We start from the raw sequence: 27,875 nt of genomic DNA, 5'->3' as shown, positions 1-27,875 counted from the left end.
AAAAGCTCTTTTTTCACTCCTCCCCTTACTGCAGCCGTCTGCTCTCGTCTGAATTTCAGGCAAGGCAAGCTGCATCTCAAACAAGCCTATTCCATGTGAAGTGAACGAGCTGCTGCAATATAAAATCCGGAGAGTTAACAACGCACATGTGAGTAAACAACATTTAAATCATCAGTCCAGTTTAATACTTTATCTGGAGGTAAGGTTTCAAGTGCAATAAAATAAGCCCATTTATGTCCTGATGGTTTCAGCGTGTTTGCTTGTGCTTCACAGTGTTAAACTTTCCTTCTCTGTGTTAATTTATCTATCTACGTTCAAGATGTATATGATCTTAAACTTTTGTGAGGAAAATCATGTCTGCGTTGATGTTCAGTTCAGACTTGCAAATTAAAGAGCATTTTCTTCACTTTGGTTTGGGTGTCTAATCCCAGATAGCACAGGTATGTCTGCAAGATGTCTGGTAAAGATCTGGAGATCTGGAATACATCTGGTGTGTAAAAACGTCTTATAAAGGTCTTAGAAAGAGCTGCTTTACATACATTCTAAATCAAAAACGTCTTGCAGATGTCTTCAATATGTCTATATGACATCTTTGAGGAAACGTCTCAGAGACGTATTGCAGATGAGCAAACAATCTAAATAATACATCTTGCAGATGTAAACGCAGACATCAAATAGATGTCTTCGAGATGTTTGTGTGCTATCAGGGATGTTAGGCTACATGATGGTCTTGTAATAATAATTAAGTAAAAGCCTATTTTCATTTTTAGACACTGCTTGTATTATATACATAAAATAAGCTTTTATTTCAATGACTATGCAAATTAGAGTTAATTCATGGTCATCTTAAATGTGTATTAATTAAAAACATTTACACCATTAAATTACACATGGTAATGTTATCAATAGTTGTCAGATAATAGCTATTGAAAGAGTGGATATTTTTTTCTCCTTCAATGCATGTGTTAGCCACGGATTGAAGATTGGAAACAGTTTATTTAATTTTAATTAACAGTTGAGTAACTTTTGGCCCTGAGTTAGATGTTGATTAACACTGCAGTCTAAAAATCCATCCAGTTTCCCCAGCTGTAAACCCATTGACTGTTAAACTCTTTTTTTCTTATAATAAACTGACATGTTGATAACACATTCAGTTTATGTGTTTATGAGTACACTTTCAAAATGCTCTCGATTACATGAAGATCCATACTGTATGCATCTGTGAGTGTGGTGGTGCTTATGGGGTGTCACTCTGGGACGAGTGAGCATAAGGGTGAGAGGGAAAAATCACAGTATACTCACTACAAAAATCTAGACTACACCACTGGTCCAACCACAATAAAACATATCTTGGGCTGGTTTAGCTTTGTGTTTTCTCCAGATCTCTCAGAGACACACGTTTTAGACAGGAACATCTGCAGTACGGATATATGCAGTTTACGCAGCATTACATTATAGTGAAAGTGAAAGTATCACAGCCTATAAACGAAGCAGCATCAGTGTGTTACACTCACACAGAAAAAACAACAGTAGCAGACATACAGCATAGACCTTCTTCAAATCTTGAAAATAAACCCAGGTGAGCAATTTCAAAATAGGCCTATATTTATTTCAATATTAGTTTTAAAGGGTCTGAAATAGGCTGTTTTACTAAAGGGGAATACTCGTGCGGCATACACATCAAACGCGAGTTCAACAATTTGCGCGAGTCTGTACATACAAACTCAATGCAAAGACGCGATCAGACGCGTCTTCGCGCGGGGCGATGCGAATGACCCAAATCGCCCTTACGAAAATTAACCATGGTTTTATTGTGTTAAAAGTGTAGTAACCATGGTTTTTTGGTCATTTGATTACTATGAGCAAAACCATGGTTTTACTACATCCCAACAAACATTTGGACGTGTGATGACCGTTGAAAAGACGTCCGTTCGTCACGTCCCGTCCGCGTTGAAAAATATATCCAAAATGAAAGTTGAGCCGACGTCTTTGACGTCATCTGGCCGTGAATTACACTGCACGTCCCTGGACGTCTAAATGCGCCGTATTTTGGATGTTTAAATGTGTTCCTGCATAGTTTAAATATATGTTTTAAGCCCTCATATAGCAAACATGTGGACGTTTTATGACCGTTGAAAAGACGACCCTTCGTCACGTCCCATCGCGGTTGAAAAATACCCTAAATTAAAGTTGAGCGGACGTCTTTGACGTCATTTGGCCGTGAATTACACGTCTTTTCTGCCCGTCCCTGGACGTCTAAATGTGTCGTCTTCTGGATGTTTAAATGTGTTGCGGCATAGTTTAAATGTATGCATATAAAATTAATATACACCCATTGTGTAACATCGTGAAAGGCAATCAATAGTATTGAGGTTTAACACATATTCACAAAGGTTCAAAATCAGTTCAAAATTGGTCCAGTCAGACCTGAACGTCCATAAACCATTTTAACCACGTGTACTTCACAAACACATTAAAGAATACATTATTTGTGGCCATAACAAAAAAAGAAGCATGTTCTGATTTAGCACTTTTTATTTTTTTTAACCATTTAACTATAATAACAACTTCAAAACACTTTCTATAAAGGGATAGTTCACCCAAAAATTTATATTTAGTCTTTTATTCCCTCTCATGTTTCAAACCTGTATACCCTTCTATGTTCTGCTGAACACAAAGATATGTGAAAGAATGTTTTTAACAAAGCAGATCTCACAACCCATTACTACAATTGTAAAAAAAATTGACAGTTAATGGGTTGTGAAGTTACAAACATTCTTCAATCTTTGTGTTCAGCAGAAAATACAAAGGTATACAGGTTTGAAACATGTGGATAAGAAAATTATAACAATTTTCCTTTTTTGGTGAACTCTCTCTTTAACACATCACAGCTGTTTGGCTTTTTTGTATCCACCACCCCCAGCTCTTCCTGGAGCGTGCTTGAGGTGGTCTGCCATAGCTGCATCTATTTCCGAGTCTGTGGCATTTGGGCTCCACCCCTTCACAGCATCTGAAGGAAGAGAAGAATATGTTTCTTTTTAAAATAAATACAATTAAAATTTTGAGGTAAATGACATGCACTTACTTTCAAAATCTTTATGGTCTACAGCTAAAATGATATATTAATATTATATATATATTATTGTACAAAATATGCTCTGCTTTAAATAAGTGTTAGATCAGTTGTGGGGGATACAGCATTTGTCCCCTCCCTCTACAAAACCACTGTGGTGCCCTTGAGAAAGACCCTTAACTAGGGGTGTCAAAAAATGAACAGGATATTTCTGATAAAGACAGGTGAGCTGTGATGTCCCCTGAATAGATCAAGCATAACAATAAAATTACAATCAATATACAAGAACAAGTTTTTTTAGATCAACATATTCCCCAAATTACCTTGAATAACATAATACAAAGGTGTGCCTTTAAAAGACTTATTTTCCAGATGTCCACCACCCTTCATATTGAACTTTGCCATAAGACAATTTGACATCATTCTGTGAAAGAAATGTAAGATTACTTCACCTTAGACAAACAACCTAAATGGTCAATAAATCACAATTAACAGTAATGAGCAATTGCATACACTGTTTAAACATACACTATGTGTTAACACTTCACAACTTCACTTGTTTCATCTACCATGTAACAAGTGCTATGAACTATATCCTCATCCCTAACTTTGGGTGACAAGTAATGGCTTACACTGAAATTATGTTTTGATTTCTTGTTTTCAGTATGGCTGACTGTTTAAGGCATTACAAACATTAAAACTTCTCAACAAGTGATGTGTGACGGATTAAATCCTGAATTGAAGTAATATAAATAGCTGGGTTAATTATGGTGGTAATCAATATATATTCCTTAAATATTATGCAGGATTACACAAATCAAGAGAAATACATACCTGTTCATAACGTTGTTCACGCAGTCTCTGACAGAATATCCACCAACTCAGACAGTTGCTGGACCTAAATGTGAAAACAATTGAAATAATGTTATAGAAAGATAGATGGAAATATATATACATATTCTTTATGTCACAACTTACGGAGATCACCTTGTTATCAACATATTTGATGTATTCATAATGCACAATACACAGTCATATAGCATTTCTTACATGTTGCATTTGAAGCTGAGGCCATAGGTGAAGAATCAGGTAGTCTCCATCCGGTAATTTTTTCGTTGTGTTACCTCACCTGTACAAATAGAGTTAATTATATGGTAGTGTAAAATATTAACAGTAAATAACTTCACAGTATACTGCATTAGTTATGAAATCAGCTGGCTGTACTTTTAGGTCTTTGTGGTTGAGCAATGACAGATATTATAAGCTCTGTATTTGTAACTATTAACTCAGATTCAGAGAAATGTAAATATGTTTATACTCTTAGCTTTGTTGTCACTAATGTAAAATCTTGCATGACACCTTGCATGTAATTTCATTAAGTACAATAAACATACACATGCACAATGTATTTTAAAACAGACATAGTAGTGTAAAATATTAAAATAAATCACTTTTTATATCAAAGTTTTTGGATATTATGTTGACATTCAGGCAAAACCCTGACTCATGGAATACATTTTTACCTAAAAATAAGAATGACATTATAAAGGCAAAAGTGTATGCACTTAGGCGCCAAGCAATGTGTTTGTATAGTGTGGGAATGCACCAAAAAAAAGCATCAGTAGCACGTACGTCTCATAGTGTCACAGCTTATTCTAGGGTATAGATCAATCACACCATTGTGATACCGATGTTTACTGTCATGAAGTGTGCCTGTGTAAACAAAATACACCAAAACAAGTTATATACATTTTTGAGTTTCATATCAAAATATATAAAAGTCATTTTTGAAAGAATCATGTTTTTTCGTAGTATTAAGCAAAAGCAGTCAAAAACTTACAACTTAATGTAGGGTAGACAAAGTCAGGGGTCGGGCACGCCTCATCTAAGTGTGGTGGACACAAAACTTGATCTTTAGCACAAAAAAGGACATATGACACACTAGAACATTAACAAATGTGTAGACTGTTTAAGTCATATCTACAAAAATTCATATCTACAGTTTTCCATACCTTTTTTTATTGTTTGTAGAATGCACATCTTTATTTGGTTTGTGTTGACCTTCAACTGTAAATAAAAGAAATTGTAATTAATGATATTAACTCCACAATAACAACTCCAATTTGTTAATGTATTTTCAAACTGAGACATTTACCTGACTTGGGTTTTGGGTGGTTATATTTTGGAGGGTCTGTGTAGGACACAGTGCCTTTAACAGCTTGTTTATTTTTATTTGGATGAGGTTCTGCTTTTTCTTTGTACAAAACAAAATCAAAGGAAGTTAATCAAACAAACACTTCTGCTAAACTTTTAATGCAAAACAGTATTTAATATTTTGCATGTGCAATGTTTAGGCAATCAAATCATTGTAATTCCATTAATGCCAAATAACTTTTATTTTTCAGATAATTTACTTTCTGAAAGAGACTTTCAAGAGGCTACATTAATAAGTTACTTTGACTGTATCCTTAAACATACTTTATACCATGTATAAGTTCAAAGTACGTTAGCTTTTAGCCTTCTAGCTAATTATTGCAATACTCAGTGTGGACAATTCTGGCAACGTTTATTTCGGAGCCTTCGTGTCAAACAAGTAAAACTTAAGCACGTTAATCAAATAATACACAATGTACTTACCCAACAGTAGATTTTGAATGATATATAGACAAAACTCCCTCGTAATCGCTCCTCGTGTTTGAATGTGAACTTCCGGAAGAACGCGTGACGTCACCACTATCTCACGAGATAATCTGTCCTATCGCGGGATTTTGTAATATATTTCTTAATGTAATATTGGAAGCAGAGTTTTTGAAATTACATCCAACTCAGACCTAAATGGTGACCGGATATGTATCTGTTTTACATTTATATGCATACATTCAATAATAAAACAGGTTGGAATAATGACTAAAATGCAGTGTGGCTTTGCAATCACACTGGGCACTTTGTGATTATAATTTATTTAAACAAGATAAAGTTAATATATTTACTTTGTATACAAATCGTGTATTTCATAAAGATTATCCTGTTTTTTTCCTACTAGTCTAGTCTAGACGTGTAAAAGACGTCAGTGGACGTCTATTCATAACCTCTTAAAAACCTACTTTTTGCACTTAAATTAATTATTGCAGTATTAACCAAGGTGTAAGCACAGCATTTGCATATTTCACAATGACTTTATAGAAGGTTTATGATTTTTTATAGAGGGTCATGATGGACTATAAATGCACGTGTAAAGACGTCACCTAGTGACGTCCTCTTACAACCGATTCACAACAGGGTATAAATATTGAAGCACGCGTAGTAAAAGTCAAAGTAACAATTATACATGCAACCCCATAGAACTATAGACATGTACAAATGTATCTGAATGCATTTTTATGAAATGTTCTGTGTTACATATTTTCACCGATTTGTGCCGTCATACCGCAACTATTTTTGGCCAGGGACACGACGTTGCGGTCGGACCAATGTTTGCTGGGATGGTTTAACTATGGTTTTTGAAAACCATGGTTGTCAAAACCATAGTTATTTTGTGGTAACCATGGTTTTACTACAGTAACCATGGTTAATTTTCGTAAGGGCGGGCGTCGCAAAGTACTGCCTCAAACGCGTCTTCGCGCAAGTTGAAAATAGGTGTGTTCGACTTCATGCGGCGCTGCGCAGACCGATCGGCGGCTGACTTGAAGCAGTGCATTCCGGTTAGTATTTTTGTCCGACTTCAGCTGGCGCTGCAGGCACGTGACAGTGTCATATGGTTTTAAAGTACCGCGAGAGCGTTTCGAGATCAGCCGCCTGAGTTAGCCAGCGCAGTTCTCGAAGAGGAGCTGCACGGGCTGTAATGACGACACAGCTGTTTCACGATTGGTCGGATTCACCACATGACAACAATCACGTGTGTTTCGTGCTTATTTTTACGCCCTCAGTTCCACAAATGCTCACAAATCTGTATTTTTAGAACAGTTAAAGCTCTTTTCATGTAGTCGCGATGTTATTTTGTGTCATCTTCATCAAAATACAATGGATAAAAAACGTAGACCCCACTTCATTGGTATTTAAATAATTTATGCTGTAAGCCTCTTCAGTTCCACTCATGCTCATACACGGACATTCAAAACAGTATAATTCACTTTTTATGTAGTTTACATCTTACAAATCATGTTTAATCCGATTAAGCCAGCAAACGGCACGTGACCAGCCATGCCTGACGTAAATGCAGCAAGCTACGGGAATCACAGCGCGTCCGACTTCACGTCTCCGTTTTCAGCTCCTCCCCGCCGGCACGCGGCTAATCTCACCAATCGGTTACATCCAGCCACAGCCGATGTCGAACACACCTATTATTAAGTTTGGTGGGTGTGTCAGAACTGCAGTCCAATCAGCAGCAACATAAATAAACCACGCGGTACTAAAGAGACAGCTCGCACAATGGGTTCAAGTTGGAATGTTATCTTTAATTCTGGACGGCAAGGTCAGTGACTGTAACATCGAGCCTATTTTACAGTATTAAACACACATTTATAACGATTTCATCAGTCCTCAGAAACATTTAAAAAAGAACACAAAGAATGGCCTCTCAGCTACCGTAGTTGCAACTCTTGCGTTATCACAACATTAAACACTCGACTGACTGTCCCACTGTAGAGATACTGGAATGCTTTTTTATTCAACAAAACAGCACATTACTAGCCTAGAAATCTAGACGCACCCTAGCGGCCGCAAAATATATTTGCTGCCAGGGTTTAGTCTAGGCACTCACAATACACTTAACAGCTCCAAAAACCAAAATTTGGTCAGGCCAATCACATCGTGTGTAGCGTCTGTGGGGCGGGCTTAACATGATGACGACAGAGCTGCCTGCGACGGTTCCTACTTGAAAACAAAGAATGGCTGCTGCTGCTGGCGAACAGCTTTCTTTTGAAGCGGCTTTGGCCGCGACTCTGGAGGACTTAGACTTATGTTTTTCTTTGAGTGAAGAGCAAATAACCCTACTGAAGTCCTTTTTAAGCAAGAAAGATGTGTTTGGAGTTTTGCCGACTGGTTACGGTAAAAGTTTGATATACCAATTAGCTCCACTGGTGGGGAAACGCATGGGACTCATACGTCACCTTCTTCGTTGCTCTGATTGGTCATAGCGCTATCCTATTGCGTGAGAGGCATTTTGAGGGACAACCTTATATCCCGCCCCTTGCATTGTGCCGTTTGTGTGAAGAGTTGCCAGACCTTACATCTTGATGTAGGTCTGGCTAACCAGGCTAGCACATTACAGCAGTAATGATACAGTTATTAAACAACAACAAAAAGAAAGAAAAAAGAGAGAATGACATACATAGAGGACAATAATGCAAGTATACAAATTAAAAGGACACAAAGGAAGAATAGAGAGATATAGTTTTCATTGCTTTAGGATTAACAGAGCCCTGAAAAGTTTCCATATACCTGTCCAGATCATCTTTAAATAAAGAAAACAGAGGTTTGGATCCAATACTTTTTTGCTTATGTATGTGAAATTTGGCTAGCAGAAAACATAAATTAATTATATAAAATTTGCCTGTATTTTCTTTCAAGCAGTCAAATAATCCAAAAAAGACATCTTTAAAACAAAAGGAGAAATTACTAACAAAAGAAGATTGAATAAACAATAAGAGTTCTATCCAGAATTTCTCAGTGTAGGTAAATTGCCAAAATAAATGTATCACATCTTCTTCGGAAGAGTGACAAAAACAGCAGGAAACTTCAATGTCTGGCTTATATCTTCTAAGAAAGGATTTTGACGGGTAACATTTGTGAACTAATTTAAATGTTACTTCTTTTACTTTATTGGTAAGCAGATACTTTTGAGGCAAAGACCATACTTTCTCCCATGGTATACCTTCCACAACATTATTCCAAAAGGGTATTACATAAGGAATTGTAGTTGATTCTCTCTGAAAGAGAGCTCTGACTTTATCATTCTTTTTTGCTGCTCTACTGAGAAGCATATACCTCCAATTGTTGTGTCAGTTAAATTTAAACAATAAGTACATGGCCATGGAAATGAAGATCCTTGCATTAACAAAAATACACCAGAGGGAATAGCATTAGCATATTCATTAGCTGCTATAGGAATTTTGTGTTTCTGTAAAAAAATCAAAGTAGTTATAGAGTCTGCCATGCGAGTTGAAAAGTTGTCCAACTAATAAAAGATTGTTTTTGAACCAGTTGTCAAAGAAAATGGATTTGTTCTTGTAGAGAATATTCTTATTGTTCCATAAGTAATATTTGTGTGGAGAAAAGTTATGTTTGTATATCAAAGCCCAGGACAAGAGCATCTGCTTATGAAAATTAGAGAGTTTGATGGGAATTTTTGTGACATCATAATTACAAAGTAGAAGAAAACTCAGGCCACCAAGTTTAGAGAAAATAAACTTAGGGATTATATTCCAGAGAGAAAATGGGATTAAGGAAATGTTTAATCCAATTAATCTTAAATGTGTTGTTTAGAGTAGTGAAATCTAAAATATCCAAACCACCCTGTTTAATTGAATTCATCAGTACTGATTTTCTGATAAAGTGGGTTTTTTTTCAAACAAAGTTGTTTATTATGCTATCAACCTTTTTTAACGTTTCTTTATCAACCTCTAAGGAGAGAGCTGCATAAATAAGTCTAGACAGTCCTTCAGCTTTAGAGAGCAAAATTCTTCCTCTTATTGATTAATCTCTCTGTAGCCAAGAGTTGAGTTTTCTTTGAGTTTTTGTTATCAGGGGATCAAAGTTTAGTTTACAACTTTCTTTTTGGTCTTTACTGATTAGGCTTACAATTCCTTAATAATTAACTTTGTTCTTTATAGGAGATATTGGAATGTCTGGTAGTGATGTGCGATTTCGAAGCACGCTTCATGAGGCTTCAAAACATTTACGAATCTTTTGTTTCGAATCATTCGTACGGAGCTTGTTTCAAACTGGCCAAAGTCACGTGATTTTAGCAAACGAGGCTTCATTACGTCATAACAGACCATTTTGTCTACTTTTTGTTTATAGACAGATTTAATTACAAAAATGTGCATAATTAAAATTCAATTAAATTCAATTCAATTTTATTTATATAGCGCTTTTTACAAATGTTAATTGCTGCAAAGCAGCTTTACATGAGTAGATGTAAAGGAGAACACAGAAAATCAATAGATAATATAAGCAGTAGAACATAGCGGCTAAGGTTAAACCGTACAAGCAAGCGTATTAATAGTGTTACATATACAGTAAAGTGCTAAGCTAAGCCAAAGTTGGCTGACTCTCCCTGGGACTAAAAACCCCCTAGGAAAAAAACCCGGTGGGAAAAATCCTAGAAGGACAAAAACCCTTGGGAGAGATTAATATGTATATATATATATAGATATAGATACGGTAGAAAAGGAGTTCGTTTAAATGATTTGTTTGCCAAAAAATACTAAAAAAACTGAATACACTTAATTATGTCTTAATCCAATAATTTATTCTTCTAAAAAAATATATTTTTAGAACAATCTTGCTATTACTTTGTAAAAAGTGTAAAATGTTTGGACAGATATTGCTGCTTTTACATTATTTTGACCAGCAGGTGTCACCAGCGTGTATGGTGTTTCGAACGCTTTGAAAAACTGAACCAATTTGCGAAGCAATTCAATTGATTCGAAGCTTCGAAAAGCTTTGTTTCTTCCATAACTAATGTCTGGTATTTTCCTTTCAGTCGGTCACTACGACGTCACGTCGTGACCGACGAATTGGGAACTTGCTTAGAGAGACCAATCTGCTTCTTTTACTACTAAAACGCCAATGAACTTGGCATTGAGATATTTGCATACTGCTGGTGCCGTCCCGGCAGGTGCGTATATAAGCAGCAGGTGCAAATATGGAAATAGCTTTTTCGCTTCGGAAGCCGGCATTATCTGTTACTGAGAAGCTACTTGCTCTTCTGGGAACGGTTGCTGAAGTTGATTGACAAGCAGTACTAACACAGCGGACGCTCGCAGTTTTCCACTGCTCTGCATCTTTTTTGTTTTGAGTTTAGTGTGTGCATTGCCTCTCCCTGTGCGCATCATCAGCTGAGCACCTATAGAGTGATTTCCCTGAAAGAGTGATACGTGAGAGCTCTGTGTCCTATTAAAGACAGCCACTCTCTCGTATATTCGGAGATCAGCATCCTTTTCAGGATAGCTTTTTGTCCGTGCGATCTTGGATGAGAGAAGTACAGGGGTTCCAGAGACGGTCACGAGCGCTGTCTTCGTGCTTGGACATCGAGCACTCCGAGGCTGCGTTCATGGAGGGTTTTTGTTCTCTCTGTGAGAGCATAACACTTTTGGATTGCGGAGAAGACTGTCGTTTCTATGGGAACGACGTCCGCAGCTTTGCAGTGCTGAACGCTGCCATGGTGTGGTTGCCAAGCGCTCGCAGGACGCTCTTCGCATCACTATGCTGAGTAGGTTGGGGGATGCGTCCTCCACCTCCCAGCCTTCTCTTCCTCAGCCGGTTGAGGCTCCTATGGAGACAGCAGAGTCGTGTTCTACGATTTCTGCCGAATCCATTGGACCTCCTTCTGGTCCTGCCACTTCAGCAGCATCAGAGGGGAGCCCCCTTTTCCTTCCAAGGCGGACTTTCACCCGGAGATGGCAGCCGTGCCCGCTCGAACGGCGGAACCGGTAGGGTTGGAGGGGTTAACTCCCCTCCTCCCGAACCAGCCCGTCTGCATGATTGGTACTTCGAAGCCGCTCGGGCCTCTCGGTCCTCACCTCCTGTGCCTTTCTTTCCCGACGGCACGAAGAGCTGACTCAAACATGGAATTTGCAGCCATCTACGGCCGTTCAGCCTTCACCCCTCACCTCCCTCGCTGCCATGGCTCCGTTGCAGGTCCAAGCTAAGGCTTTAGAGATCTGCACGAGGGAGACCGCAACCCTCTGTCGTGCGATGTCCACCACAGTGGTCCAAGAATGCCACCTTTGGATGTGTCTGGCTGACAGGATGGACGCAGACAAGAACAACTTCCTGAATGCTCTTGTCTCAAAGACCGGCCTCTTTGGCGAGTTCAGGGAGTCATTCAGCTCCGCAGCGCAACTGAGGTGATCTCCTAGGTCGTGCCCTGGCGGAAGAGAGCTGCCCTGGTCCACCAATGCCGGCTCCTCAGTCTGCCTCTCGCCGAGGGCATCGTGCGACGGCCACCTTCGTTCCCCCTCCTTGGACCTCATTGAACCGGTCGTCAGCAGCTCTCCCTGCCCGCTCAGCCGCTTCCCGTGACAATCGGGAGTTTAAGTGGCCCCGAGACAGGTGACGGTGATTCGCTCCTTTCACCGGAAGAGGGTCGGGTGGAAAAATCCTTGGTTACATTGTTGTTCCACCGGCTGTCCAGCTGGTACCCACATAACCACACATAATAGTGCATTCCTCTTCCCTCTCCAGGTTTCCTGAGGATTGAGAGAGCCGTGAGCGGGCACACACCAGCTCACCCTCTTCCTCCTCTATCGCCAGCGGGTGTTTTCCGGAGTCTGTGCTCTCCGCTCAGGAGACCAGACGACCGTCACCCTCAGCGGGCTCAGGTCAGTGTCACACACACACACGCGCGCACTCTGTAGATGTTTGTGCTCGCTAGGCACACGCACCGGCAGTCACACCTTCCCCGCTCAACTGCCCCACCGCGGGTACTTCGGTAGTGCCGTTAATTCTCCTTGTACGGTCCCGTCTCGTTGGGTTTTACGCACAATCCTCCTCGGTTACAAAATACAATTTACCGGCACACCCCCAAATTCTCGGGCATTCGTTTCACTACAGTTAAAGCATCCAATGCACATGTTCTGCGTGCAAAATTCGATGTCCTGCTGGCGAAGGACGTATCGAGCCGGTCCCTCTTACCGAGATGATGATAGGGTTTTTCCAGCCTTTATCTCATAGTACCCAAAATACGCGGCGGATTACGACTGATTTGATTTACACACCGGCTCTCCAAATGAGATCCTTCAGGATGTTCAGATCGGTTGCAGCCTAAGACCTGTAGACATGTACTTCATGTGTCCATCTCCCCTCGCCACAGGCCGTTTCTTCGCTCTGCGTTCGTGGGGAGGGCATATCAATACAAAAGTACCACCATTCGAGCTGTCTCTCTCTCTCCCTGTGTCTCCATGAAAGTGTTAGAGATGGCATTAAAGCCCCCGAGAGAGAGTAGTGTTTGCATTCTGCTTATATTTACTTCGGCTTATAATAGCTCGTTCTCGGCTGACGCTGTGCGAACACAGAGACTTAATGCTTCGGCATCTCGCTCGTTTTAGTCTTCAGGTCAACTGGGAAAAGAGCAAACTTTGCCCCGTGCAGAGGATCTTTTTTCTCGGTGTGGAATTAGACTCGATCGATTTATTGGCGTGTTTAACAGAAGCGCGCATCCAGTTTATTCTGACTTGCCTTGGTTCATTTCGAGGGAGGAACGCGGTCCCTCTGAAACAATTTCAGAAGCTCCTGGGGAATATGGCTGCAGCTGCAGCTGTGACACCGCTCGGGCTGCTCCATATGAGACTGCTTCAGGATCGTATTGGCCTTACGATCGAGTCCCAAGGAGAGCGTGGCACACCGGCATACACTGTGTAACATTACACCTGTGTGTCGTTTCAATTTCACCCCGTGGTCAGACTCAGCATTTCTGAGGGGAAGATATGCCCCTGAGACAGGTCTCCTGGCATTCTGTAGCACATACGATGCCCCCAGCACGGGGTGAGCAGCCACGTACGACGGGCTTGCAGTCTCAGGGGTGTGCATAGCACCCCAACTGCCACGAGCGGTGGGCTGTATATCTGGGACTCGTACGCTCCGCTACGGAGATGCGAGGGAAGGATGTATTAGTCGGCACCGACAACATTGCGACTGTTGCGTTTATCAACCGTCAAGGCGGTTTTGTGCTCTCGTCACCTGTCGCATCTCGCTCGTCTTCTCCTCCTTTGGAGTCAGAAGTATCTGAGGTCCCTTCGTGCCATTTTCATTCCGGGTTCGCTCAAAACAGCGGCAGACGCGCTTTCCTAAGCTGCGCGCCCCGGCGAATGGCGACTCCACCCCCAGATGGTTTAGCTAATTTGGAAGAAGTTTGGTCGTGCGCAGATAGATCTGTTTGCGTCGCCGGACAATATCCATTGTCGCCCGTTTTATTCACTAACCGAGGGCAGCCTCGGCGTGGATGCCCTTGCACACAGCTGGCCGCTGGGGATGCGCAAATATGCGTTCCCTCCAGTGAGCTTAATTGCACAGACTCTGTGCAAAGTCAGGCAGGACGAGGAGAGCCTTCTCTGGTTGCGCCTTACTGGACGACCAGGAATTGGTTCAAGAACTGATGCCCCTCTCGACAGCCCCTCACTGACGGATTCCCTGGCACGTTGGCACCCGCGCCCCGACCTGTGGTATCTCCACGTTGGTCGCTGAGTGCGTGGTAGGTTTAGGCGATTTATCGCAATGGTATCTAACACCATCTCTGCAGCGCGAGCGCCGTCTAATAGACACGCGTAAACGCTTAAATAACCTGTTCGTCATTTGGTGCTCTTTGCAACGCGAGGACCCACAAGAATGCCCCATTAATATCGTGCTCTCATACCTTCAACACCGGTTGGAGCGTAGGCTGTCACCAGGGGTTAAATTGGGATTTGTTATGTGGGGGGGCTCTGCGGGGAGGGTACTTTAAGGGGTAACATGTTTAATACTAGGGGTGGAACATACATGTATTCGTTTCGAACCGAATCGGTACGGGGGTCACGGTTCGGTGCATGAATTTAAACGGAGAATACACGGTATGAAAATAAAAAAAACTTGCGTGCAAAATAATTAATGTAATGCGGAACTACTGTTAGATCCGCGGGTTCTTTATGGACAGCTAATCTGTTGCCCCGCTTTAGCTCTGAAGCTCTGATTGGCGCCGATGCAGCCGAGCTCCGCCTATGTATGCGCTCTATCAGAGACCGTCTACATTCTGGCACTCTGCAGTTTTTTGTCAGGTTCACGGTCCAGTGAGTGAAATAGCAGCGACAGCGAGTATGGCAAATGGTGGTGAGGATCCGCCGGCCCCTTTAAGATCGCAAGTTTGGCAAAACTTCACTTTTCCAGTCAGTTACAGTAGTACAGGCGAGAGAGTGGTGGAAAAGACGAGGACTGTGCGTCGGCGTTGTTCAGCAGTTGTTAGGTATGTGAGTGGAAATACATCTAATCAGGGCTCTCAAGTCTCACGCATTCACCTTGACAAACACGCATTTCAGTCAGTTCAAATGCCACACTTTGTATTTCTCACGCTGAGAAGTAGGAGATAAATTGTCCTGCTATATACAACAGGCATACGCAGGGCAGTTCTGTCGAGTTCAGCTGCTTTCAGTTTTTAAAGTGTGCTAAACTTTACGCAGCGCCATCAGCGTCAGAGTACCGCGAGGAATCTTGCGGAGGAGGCTGATTTCAAATCGCTCTCGCGTTACTCTGACGTCATCCACTTGTCGTTTCTTGCAGCCCCTCGTGAAGTCGTACACACCTATTAATTCATCCTACAAGCTTATTTTTTGTTCTTTAGTACATTAATATGAAATAAGGCCAAAAATTTAATTTAAAAATGTATTTAGGTAACACTTGTAATACATTTGAACCCCTATTTGTATGAAAGATGAGTACAAGATTACTTAAAGTGGTATATATTTTTGAAATACGAGATAGTATGTTAAATGCATTTCAGTTCATATTCATGACATCTCAAAATAACACTGATAAGGACACCTATGTTTTTAAGATTAGCTTAAAAAAAATGCCTTTTTCATTTTTGTTTTGCTTTTTTCCTCCATTGTACCGAAAGTGAATCGAACCGTGAAGCCTGAACCGAGGTACGAACCGAACCGGGACTTGTGTGTACCGTTCCACCCCTATTTAATACTGATGACAGCAAAGCCACTGGTGTGTTTTAATGACATTCTCTGATAGGATTTGATAAGTTTTAACTTTAAATCTGTGACAGAGATTGACCACAAATATTTTATGAAGAGTGTCTGAATTTTAAATTATGCAAATCTACGAGTTTGACACCCTATATCCATTTGTTGCACATGTCATTATGCACAATTGATCAAACTTTAAATGAAGTAAAAGGAATCAACCTCCTTGAATAATTCTATAAGATAGGCTACCCAAAAAGATTAAATTAACAAGAAAAGGTACAACACACAGTACTGTATCATCAACATGTCTAATAAATTAGCAATAGAGATTCCCTATTCTGGTCAGCAGCTAAAACAATCGTCAGGTTTGATTTGTGTAATCAAAATACATAAATGTATTAAACTATACAATGAGTTATATGAAGTGTTATCCAGTTAACATACTGTAATTAGATGAGTGACATACATACTTTAGTCCTTAACACGTTTCTAGTCTTCTATTAAGTTTCCTCGACGTGGGCACGATTATTACCTCTCTCTCTCTCGCTCTCTCTCTCTCTCATCCTCTCTCTCTCTCTCGCTCTCTCTCTCTCGCTCTCTCTCTCTCGCTCTCTCTCTCTCTCTTGTCTCTACAATGTCAAATGATCCTGTGTGAAAGCGCGTTCTTGAAGTTCCGGAGTTTTTTCGCTCGAGTTGCATAACTTGGGCGAAGACGCGTTTAAAAGGAAAAGCGCGTGTTTCCGCGGCAATTGCGCCGCCCAATTAGCGTCATTTGCATCGCCCCGTGCGACCCGTCTGATTGCGTCTTTGCATTGACTTTGTATGTAATCTACTCGCGCAAATCGTTGAACTTGCATTGGTGAGTATGCCCCATAATCAATGGAAACACATTATTCCCTTCGCGTCAGTGCACACGCACCAGCGCAGCGAGTACACTGGCACGAGCAGAGCGAGACCTTCAGCCTATGTGCCGGAGCTTAGCCCCGGACGGCCCCGGCCCAATTTAAACCCTGGCTGTCACCCTCCACCATTAAAGTTGATATCGCCGCCACATCTGCACATCACTCTCCAATAAACGCCAGATCGGTCGGCCAGCACGATTTAGTTATCAGGTTTTTAAGAGGTGGCTGAAGGCTGAACCCTTCGCGCCCTCCCTCTATTCCTCCTTGAGACCTGTCCATGGTGCTGAAAAGTCCTGCAGGGACCTCCATTGGAGCTTCGGCAGTCTGTGAGTCTGAAGTTTTTTCAATGAAAGCTCTGACCCTGCTCGCATTGGCCTCCGTTAAGAGGGTAGGGGATCTACATGCATTCTGGTTACTCGCTAACAGACATCTGCAGAGCTGATGGTTGGGCGACACCTAATACGTTCATTAGATATTATAGTGTTCGTATCGAGCCTGTCTCCTCTCGTGTTCTTTTCTCATCAGGGGGAGCACGGAGAACAGACTCGCATGTCGGCTTGCAGCCTCCGACTGTTGCTTCACAATAAGTGTCAATATGGAAGGCCATTAAGACAAAAATGCGTAATGGTTTGATTTGTCCTTCCTCCGCTGCCTTGGCAGCTGATGTTGCGGAGAATCCGCTGTCAGCCTCTCACTAGCTGTATCCTCGCGAACCTATGTGTTTGGCTCGGGCATCCACATTGCGTCCCATTGGGTTCCTTTGTGAGTATTTTTCCGTGGGGTTAATCCTACTAGCCCACGTTTCCCTCAGCAGAGCACTGCTTTGCTTACACAGCCACGGCTGTCTAATTCCTCAACTACGGTTGACTTTCGCCCACCATTAGCCCTTAACGGGGCGGTGGCTTCCGCAGCGTTCCTATCCCGCTCAGATAGGGCGCTTCCCAGTCGCTGGCACTACTGTGGGGTTAAAGGAACATCTAGTGCCCGGCCTTCTGCCTTAAAACCTAATTCCCTTCCTTCAGGGAACGTGGGTTACATACGTAACCGAGACGGTCCCTGTGCTTTTATATTTGCTCATTGAAGACCCGTCATCCCCCGAGGAACAGCATGAAATGATTGAATATATCTATAATGTGATGTATCAGGACACTTAATTTCATCCTTACACTGGCTCATACATGAAATTATGACCGTAATCATCATGGCAAACGCCGGCTCCGGTTCAGTGACACTCATTATTTGCGCAAAGCGTCATGGGGTGTAGGAATTGTGTGGATAGCACATAATATAACAACCATTACAGTTTTTTACGATTGCCATGACACCTTTTTCAATACTCCCAACAAATCTTCCAAACCCTCAACGCACCAACACACCTACAACACACAACTGGCAAAACAATTAATTTTATCCTCAAAATCACACATTGTAAACTAAACTCTCACACTGTTTACAAAAACACTGTAAACATGTTTCAGAATCAACTGGTTATACCAAATCACCAACACATGTTCTCTTCCAACAGAAACATTTAGTCAATCATAACACAATGTCATGAAAAACACAAACATAAGATGGAAAAACAAAAACTGCATAAGTTTATGTGTAAGTCTGTCCTTATACAATAGACAGTAGATTGTATTGATTATAGACTGAGTTTTGCACTGCAGTTTATATTTTTGTTTAGTTGGGTTTAGTAAATGCATTCATTATGTTTTTTTTTTTTTTTTGCTGCAGCAATTCAAGACAAAAATGAATCATCCATCTTAGAGTACGGTTTATGAAAAAAAGTAGACAGAATTGCTGTAAAGACTTTACAGTATTTACAACAGGACATTACTGCAAGATAACAAACATATTCAATATTACTTCCATTTACAGTAAAAAAAAGTAAAAATAAACAAATACAAACAGAAAAGGCCACTGAAGAATAAAGCAAAAAAGGAAATCTCATCATCTACTCGATTGCGTTTCTATTTGGCCACATGTTCTCATTCACATTACACCTGATTTTTCTCTGGCAAGGCATATTGTGAAGAACCTTTTGCCATGTCTTATCCACGTCTGACAGTGTTCAGGTGTGATGTCTGGGAATGCACCATCTATTACATCCAGGTGGGACTGGAGAAAAACCTCTCCCTTGTCGTGGTGGTCTTCTGCTGACTCTTGCAGACATATCTTATTTTTGTGTTGCTCATATTGTTCCTTTTCCACACAAGATCAACCTATAGAGGCCTTCCTTTACTCTATTGTGTACCATATGGTCATGCAATTGAAAGAACCTGAGTGTGTTTCCTAGGTGTGAATCAGCTGTGATTTATATATTTGCATTGGTACAATAAGTTGTTTTTCAATCCCAACGGAATAAAATACAGGGAATATATTTATGTTTCAATTCATCATATAAACAGCTGTTTACTTTGACTATAAGTGAGGTTTAGCACATGATGTTATCTGTTTTGACATGCTGTGTGAAAGCATTTGTAAATTTGACATTTAAAATCTATTGTTTTGGTCTTGTTTGAGCTTGTATGTAAAAGAAGTTAAAGCATTTTAAATTCGTGTTAATTGTATGCATTTTGTGTTAAAGCAACAAGAAATGTGTTAATAGTATAGCTTACATAGGTGGATGTAGTGCTAAGTGTGTTAAGAGTTTTGAAAACTTGTTAAAAGTATTGAAAAATCTGTCATAGCAATCGTAAAAAACTGTAACAAAATAAGGATTTATTTGAGGAAAGCCCTTCTGTTCAGGGTGAATTCTCCACAAAATTGCACAAATCCTAAAGTTTACACATCAAGAGGAAAAATAGGACAGGGAACAATGATATCAATAAACTATTTTTAAGAAAATAATATTCCCCCACTTTTAACTGAAATTGCTTTCTGGAGGTGTTGCTATGGGCAGTAACTCGGACTCACAACCAATACCAGAACCATCAAAACCTGATCTCCTTTTTGGTAAGACTCTTTTTTTATGACATAAGAGCAGTATTTATATGATTAGTGTTAATATTGAAGGGCACAAACACTGATCATACAGATTTTTGATCTATTTTACCAGAATTCGATGAACCATGGAGAAAGATTGATTGGAAGTAAGTGATTATATACTACAGTAGATATTTTTAGGTAAACTTTACCTTTCTAATTTTCCAACTTTATTTTTATTTCTCTTGACAGTCAGAGAGATGTCTTGAAAAAGAAGCTAGAAGAATTCACTCTGAGTAATGAAGATGTGAAGAACATCAAGATCCTGGTTGCTGGAGAAATTGGAGCAGGAAAGTCCAGCTTTGTAAACTCGGTCAATAGCGTCTTTCAAGAATGGATCACCTCCAGAGCAATGGTTGATTCAGTTACTGGGGGTAGTACAAATTTTACAAGAGAGGTTTTCATCACTTTCTCTACTCATACCCTATCTTTAAAAGAAACATAATTTTAAAACTAATTAAAAACTAGATAATTTCACATTTCTTGTATGTTGAGTAAAATATACATTAAAAGTGTCTTCCAAATGTAAATTGTGCTTTATTTTTGGTCTTTGTAGCTCACATCATACCGCATTAAAAGTAGAAGAAACTTCTTGCCCTACGCCTTCACAGACATAATGGGCTTAGAATCATGTGTGTGGGCTGGGTCACAACCAGAGGACGTCATCAATGCTGTATTTGGCCATGTGAAGGATGGCTATAAAGTAATAAACCACAATATTTGGCAGAATACCACTTTATTGAGTTGTTTGTGTCCAGTATGTTTAATTTTTTGTATGTTTTATCTTATAATTCAGTTTGATGAGTCGGAGCCAATCGCTCAAGGGACTGAACATTACATCAGTGACCCCAATCTCTCTGACCAGGCTTTCTGTCTGGTTTATGTCGTAGCTGCTGATACAATATCATTCACAGATGAGAAACTTATTGACAAGTTGAAGATCATTCGCCGCGGAATCAGTGATAGAGGTAAAATTAACCCCCGAATGTCTTTGTTTGTCAAATGCATATATACTGTATGTTAATTACAGACAATCTATAAAAAGTAAGACCATAAGACCTTCATTCTAATTATATAAGTTACAAAAAAAATGTTAAGTGCTGTTAAAATAAAATAAAAAGGTCACGATCAAATGTATGCCCCATGACAGTTGGAGTTAACGGATGCTACTGTCCAAGCTGTCTAACTGACGTCATCTGAAAATGATCGCCACAAGGGGGCAGAAGTAAATTTTAGATGTTAATTAAAGTTTATGAGTGTTTTTTAAATAATGACTTATCCGGAAAAACATTTAATATGAATAATTATAATAATAAATATAGCTGCAAGCAGCAATACCGGGGTCAAGCCGAAAGGGCACATAATGAAGTAAATTTAAGTTTGGATGAGCAGTTTAAAGAACCTAAGGAAATCTTATGATGTCAGATGAAAGAATATAAAAGTTATCAGCAAAAAAGTTAAATTTTTCAGTGTCAAAACACAGGTCACAAAATGTTACAGTGGTGTTTATGAGTCAAAACAGCCCACCCTCTTGTCTCTACATATTTTTGATGCATAGTAAAGCTCTTGCAAAAATGGTTGAGTCAAACGAGCCCAACCCCATGTCTCTACGATGTTCTGATGCAGAGAAAAGGTTCTTGCAAAACGGTTGCTAGGATATTCTCATTGGTTGCTAGGGAATGAATTAGTATCCACCAAAGATTATACTTCAAGCTATGAAAGAAATAATCTATGATGACTCATGATTTTAGATTAAACTTTGCAGTGGTTTTTAGCAAAAATAGCCATTCACTAGGTGGCGCTATGACAAAATCGTGCATGCAACATCAGGTCATGACTGTGTTCCATCTAGCTAATTTAATGATTATACATTTTAGTTTAGCAAAGAAACAGTTGGATGACCATAGGGCTTGCTTGATTTTGTTCAATTATAAGGCCAACGGTTGGTGCAAGAATATAATTTGGTGTGGCCTCAGACTCTGATCATACATCAGCGTATCAAATCGGTGTAAAAATCACATTTCGTTGCGAAGTTATAACCATTTATGTGTAAAAAACACAAAATTTAAAAGGTAATTTTTAGTTTTTTTGGAATTTTCATCCATTTCTGATGGAAATTTTAATATAACGCCAATAGAGTTTTTTATTCAGAAGGTAATGCATTGTTCTTCCTATGGTGTTTTTGAGTCAGTCAGAATAACACTGGCAGAAATATTTGCATGTGTTTTTAAGTGCTATTTTGCTGCACAGGGCTAACCATAAGGCGAAATCTGGCATGTTTGGTATCGCTGAACTCGGCGGCTACTCAGGACTCCAAGAAAACAAGAAACATCAAAATACTGTACTTCGACCGCAGCCAAAGTTATAAGCATATAATACATTCATCTGACCACTAGGTGGCACTGCAACGAAACTGTGCATGCACCCTCAGTTCCTGACTGCCATCAGATGTGTTGTGTCAATACGCATAACTTTGGTGAAGATACAGCCTCCAATCCGTTTTTTTTTTTTTTGCTCTATGTAAAATCCGTTGACGTGGTACACGGAAATGGATGAACGAATTGTTATGAATTCCATAACTTTTTGCCTTGAGTCTCCCTAGATGCTACATACCGTTTTTCGTGGCAATCAGGCAAAAACTCTAGGACAAGTTCGCAAAAGTAGGTTTTATGAATAATTCAAAATGGCGGAAAAATGTTCATGACAGAAAATTATGTCTTATGGTCCAGTCGAATCGTCTTGAGCAAAGGAATCAGAGGAAACAATAATTTTGTGTTTAGGACTAACGGGTCAGAAGTTATAAGCAAAAACATAAGTGCAACTTTGGACTGTTGGTGGCGCTAGCAGGTTTGAGATAGAGACTCCAAATTTGCTGTGGAGACTTTTTGGACAGTCCTTTATAAGGGCCAAATTTCGTAACTTTCCTATCTATGCTGCTATGTGCTGCCATAGACCGCAATGGCGGAAGAAGAATAAGAAAACTAGCTGATACAATAGGGGTCTTCGCCCATTCTGGGCTTGACCCTTAATAATAATAATTAATACGTTTTATCATACTACAACCAAACTGCATATTTAAATAAACAGAACTACTTCTAAAGCAAAATATACAAATATTGAAGGGTGTGTACTTGGAGACTTTCAATTGGCTTTTGTATTTGTGTGGGGGGACAATTTGGCTGTTTTTGATATTTGGGGGAGATGTTTGATTAATGTTTGGTGGATGAATAACTTTATTTTTCCGGTTGAAAGGGTACGCTGGCGCGTTTTGGCTGCCACTGCTCTCTCCAGTTTTTATTTTAAGTAATTTTAGTAGTTTTCTTGGCTTCGAGCCAGTAAAGTGAACACAGTTGTGTCTTTTTTAATTATAATGTGATGTGGAATCACGCTTCGCATATTGGATTACTGATCTTATCTCTGAGTGCGGTTTACTGGAATTTACTCTTTTGCTGCCTGGCCCAGGACGTACATCGCTTACACCACTGTGAGGCTACTGTTGGTGTGGAGTCTCCCTGAATCTGAATGGCTCTAAGGTACACTGCTCACAAGTTGTTAAACCTGAACAGACTCTTTGTTATGGCGAAAGAAGTACATGCATTCTGCAGTCATGTTGGAATATTGCGACCGAAGCGCTACATACATCGCTCGTCAAGGCGTAGTTTTCTATGCTCAACATCAAACTCTGTCGCTTATCCGAGATTTCTGCGCAAACCCCATAAACCGCTGTTAAAGCCCTACAGGGGTTAATTTTGATAATTTATCAGCACTCAGGCGTGGGGAGGTTGTATCAGACTCATCTACTTCCCCTTGTCTGTTGAAATCAGCATTGTTTAACGCGCCCTCTGTAAATAACAAAGCTTTAATTTTATCTGACATTATTTGGCAACAAAAACTGGATCTTGTCTGTTTAACTTAAACATGGCACAAAGAGTCTGACGGTCTTCTCTTTAACGAACTAACACCTGTGGGTTATGGATTATTTCATCTTCCACGCTTCTCAGGTAGAGGTGGGGGTATTATTGTGTTACACAATCAACAGTTCAACATGCGTCTCATGGCTGCCCCCAAATTTGACTCATTTGAATGTCTTGTTCTGAGTGTTTCTGCGCCACTCTCTACTGCTGTGGCTACAGTCTACAGGCCTCCTAAGTCAAATAAAGACTTTTTATCTGAATTTTCAGATATGTTGTCTTTTCTCTGCCTTCGTTTTGAAAGAATTCTTCTTCTGGGAGATTTTAACATCCACATGGATATAACAGACTCTTCAATAACTAAATACTTTGGTAACACTTTACAATAAGGGTGCACTAATAATCATGAATTCATGCTTAACTAATGCACAGATAATACTGAATTAATGTATTACTAATGATTATCTAAGCTATTCATTAGCTATTCATTATTGATTGCCTCATTAGCAACTAATGAAGAGTCTGTCTGATTAATTAGTTCATATATGAATTGTTATTCATTAAATATGTAATTGTGGATTAATTCCATCATCACTTCTTTTATGAACTAATAGTGTTAATTAATTTGTTAATTACCACAATGAGCCAAAGCCTTATAATACAGATTAACTAATATGCATTAATACATTATTAATTACAGCATTAGTAGTGTGTTAATTAATACTATTACTAATAATGAGTTAATAATGATGTGCCTCAATAAGTAAAGTCACAACATAATGATATATTTGCAAACCATTAGCTAATGATTTATTAATAATTAATGACCATCACTAGAGTTTATAAAAGCTATTTATTAAACACTGTTTCCAAAAACATTGCCAAAACACATTTCCATAACACACTACATTTAAACACAACATTAAAACATAAAAAAATAATATAAAATGAAATAATACAAAAAGAAGACTGATCAAAATTAGACAACACGTTCAGATTAGGGCTGTGAAAATAACGCATTAATTCGATTAATTAATCTGAGAAAAAATAACGTGTTAAAAAAAATAACGCAGATTAATCTATTCCGTATTGAACCTGGATACATTCTAGCCACCATTTGACTGTAAAATAAAGGAGGTAGACGAGAACGCGCTGGCGGTGACTGGATCATTGACTGGAACATTTACGGCCTGATGGAAGTGATGATAAAAATAAAGTATGCAACGTCTGCAGCAAAGAATTTGCATATCATAGAGTTCGTCCACTCTAAAGTACCACATCATACAAAGCACATGGATTAAAGTTCTCCGTCGTTACACGGATTTCCGTCAATTGCAAAATTATTAAATTAACTTTTCATAAATACGACGTGTATTCAGCTTTTTAAGTGGGATGTGATCAAAGCCTGGAGTGGGCAAAATCACGTTCCTCTCTCCACTGTAAGCTTTCTGTAATCACTACGCACCGGATCCACTTCGGGTTTTCTGGCTGTAGCGCGTAAGATGAGGTAAAACTTTATTTCAGCTAGCATGGACATACTTATGCAGGAAGGCTCCGAAGTTTTGGAGATCGATAAAGGTGTAAAAGACCAATGGAGATTGACTTGGCTTAGCGGAATGATGAAGATTGGGATCAGAAAACCAAATATAGCACAGTATAGGTGTCCTGTATTTTGTGGGTAAACGATTTCTCTCGTACGTGATTACTCGCGTCCCGTTTTTGACTGCTACGTTGATCTAACCAGTGGCTGATAAAACGGGTTTGTTAAACTAGTGAGTACACTTTATGTGGCGCCACAAGAACCAAGAAGCAGATGACATCCAAATCCCGTGAGAGCAGTTCGAGAAATCATAACAGAAGACTGCTTCCTAAATGCTCTCGCGGTACTTTGATGTCATCCACCTGTCGGGTTCTTTATTTAAGGTTTATGTTCAATTGCACAAAAAAGCACTGCAATTGATATTGCACTGTTAATCTTTTGGTAAATAATCTTCCTGAAGCACTTTATTTGCATATTACTTTAGGTTATTTTTGTTGATTGTTATGGCCATTATTTGAACAGTGAAAATACCGTAATAATAAAAGAGTTTTTGAGCTTCAATGTCACTAATGCTGATTATTCACTGATTTATTTAAAAAGAAATATTTAATACTTTCACAGCAAAAATTATGTAGGCGATTAATTTAGATTAATTAATCACAGAGTATGTAATTAATTAGATTAAAAATTTTAATCGATTCACAGCCCTAGTTCAGATACCTCACATATATGTGTGTTAATCTGGCACCCGTGCTAATACATAACACAAATGTACATTTTTAAATCCAACCGTTTCAGTCTGTCAGTCGTAAAAATTGAATGGTAACAAACTCTGATAGAGAAAAAAAAACATGCACAGACAAATCCAAATTAAACCCTGTGGCTCGTGACGACAAATCGATGTCCTAAGACACTAAACGATCGGTTTGTGTGAAAAACCGAACAGTATTTGAGGGGCCAACAATTTGGCCCCTCAATATCTGTGTGAGCTTTTAACCCCTTACACTCCTACACGTGCTCTACACTCTTCTGAAGCTGGTCTTCTAACGGTCAAAAAACTATGGGTGATCGGGCTTTTAGTTGTGTGGCTCCTAAATTGTGGAATTCCTTGCCCTCAGAGATCAGGAATGCAGAATCGCTGGGTATTTTTAAATCCCACCTTAAAACGTACTTTTTTAGAGTAGCTTTTATGTGATTACTTTGTTTGTTGGTAATTGGCTTTTACCTTTGTATGTTCAGTTTTAATACCTGTCATGTTATGTGCTCTTTTTAATTTCCTCTCTTTTTATGTGAAGCACTTTGAGATGCTGATTTTAAAGACGCTATATAAAATAAAGTTATTATTAATATTATTACATGTCCCCTTCAGTTTCTATTGTGGTTAGAGCCCTGGTTTAAATATGACAGTAATGGACCATTTCAAGGGATGTAAACAACACTGGTCCAGAAGCACTTCCTGTTTCCGTTTTTTAACACTAGATAAACGTTGGGATAAAATAAACCAACAGAACATATACACCTGAATTAACTGAAGTTAAACAAACATCTTAAAGATAATAATATATGTGAAATAAAAAAAAATAACTGTCACAAACTGTAACAGGAAGTGTTTCTGGACCAGTGTTGTTTACATCATTTGAACTGGTCTATAATAAATTTCCACCATTCTTTCAATCCACGTCACCCTTGTCCTGATGTTTTCTGTTTGTCTAATGTTGCCTCTGTGACATCATTGTAGATATTCCTCAAGTGATTGTCATGACCAAAATAGATGAAGCATGTCCAGTGGTGAACAAAAATCTTAGAAAGGTGTATCACAGCAAGAAGATCAAAGAGAAGGTACATCATCCATTAAGTAATATTTATGATCTACAGCAGTGTTTCTCAATCATGGGGCCAGAGCAAGGGTATCAAATTATTCAAAATAAGACAAGAAGCAAGATGTTCCTTAGGGGTTGGTAATTTTTAATGAATGTACATCTGTTTAGTTAAAGCAAGCATATGTTCTTTGATAGAAATGTTTGGTGTGGGGGGGGGGGGCTTAAAGTGATACAATTTGAGAATCTCACTGATCTACAGTCTAATGTTTTGAATTGATGTTTTCTAGATGCAGATGTGCAGTGACCAAGTTGGTGTACCAATGTGCAACATCTTCCCAGTGAAGAACTACCACGACGAGATTGACATAAATGATGATGTTGATGTTCTGATTCTGAAAGCAATGGATCAGATTGTTTATATTGCTAATGAGCGACTTGATAGAAGCAGCTACTGACATGAAGCCTGTCACCATCTGAAAATATCTTGAGAAGATGATATTGCTCTTTTCTCTGCATGTTAAAATAAAAGAGCTATTAATATTTTTTATTGCATCACCAATCTGAAAATGTTTGTATGTCTTTTTACTTGTTTCTTGTGACAGGATCATGGCAGCCCGTATCATTGTCTTGTTTTTGTGTAGAGAGTCGAGTGGCCTGTGTTTTGTGTGCATCGTGCTCTCCTGTCTTCAGTCTTGACCCAGCCCCATTTTTTTACTTGTTAACTATTCATTATAAGTTTACACCCTATAACTGT

The 27,875-nt window shown here is 39.4% G+C and overlaps 2 protein-coding genes and 2 long non-coding RNA genes across 6 annotated transcripts in view; 3 read left to right on the top strand and 1 right to left on the bottom strand.

Annotated features, from left to right (window-relative positions):
* The window catches only part of LOC129445112 (interferon-induced protein 44), an 89,563-nt gene that overhangs the window by 26,933 nt on the left and 34,755 nt on the right, over positions 1-27,875 (top strand). The gene's annotated exons all lie outside the window — the stretch shown is intronic.
* Positions 1,426-20,241, top strand: LOC141349255 (uncharacterized). Its single transcript, XR_012369061.1, has 3 exons — positions 1,426-1,579; positions 19,752-19,957; positions 20,043-20,241. It is a non-coding gene; the product is annotated as an uncharacterized lncRNA (long non-coding RNA).
* Positions 2,512-6,178, bottom strand: LOC129427737 (uncharacterized). Of its 3 annotated transcripts, none has more exons than XR_012369058.1 (9): positions 5,711-6,178; positions 5,229-5,327; positions 5,086-5,140; positions 4,914-4,985; positions 4,706-4,786; positions 4,124-4,202; positions 3,908-3,971; positions 3,397-3,497; positions 2,512-3,010 (listed from the first exon to the last, which is right to left on the bottom strand). It is a non-coding gene; the product is annotated as an uncharacterized lncRNA (long non-coding RNA). The 3 variants fall into 3 exon arrangements; XR_012369057.1 differs by having other exon boundaries at positions 5,229-5,318; positions 5,711-5,852; XR_012369059.1 differs by lacking the exon at positions 3,397-3,497 and having other exon boundaries at positions 5,229-5,318; positions 5,711-5,824.
* Positions 20,411-27,873, top strand: LOC129445111 (interferon-induced protein 44-like). Its single transcript, XM_073866289.1, has 4 exons — positions 20,411-20,553; positions 20,647-20,818; positions 27,040-27,140; positions 27,409-27,873. Exons 1-4 carry the CDS (start codon positions 20,467-20,469, stop codon positions 27,574-27,576), a joined length of 528 nt encoding a protein of 175 aa, XP_073722390.1. The 5' UTR covers positions 20,411-20,466; the 3' UTR covers positions 27,577-27,873.

This window comes from Misgurnus anguillicaudatus, chromosome 3 (assembly GCF_027580225.2).
Source record: "Misgurnus anguillicaudatus chromosome 3, ASM2758022v2, whole genome shotgun sequence".
NCBI lineage: Eukaryota > Metazoa > Chordata > Actinopteri > Cypriniformes > Cobitidae > Misgurnus > Misgurnus anguillicaudatus.
Note: the sequence above shows the minus strand (reverse complement) of the source record. Positions and strands in the feature narration are given on the sequence as shown.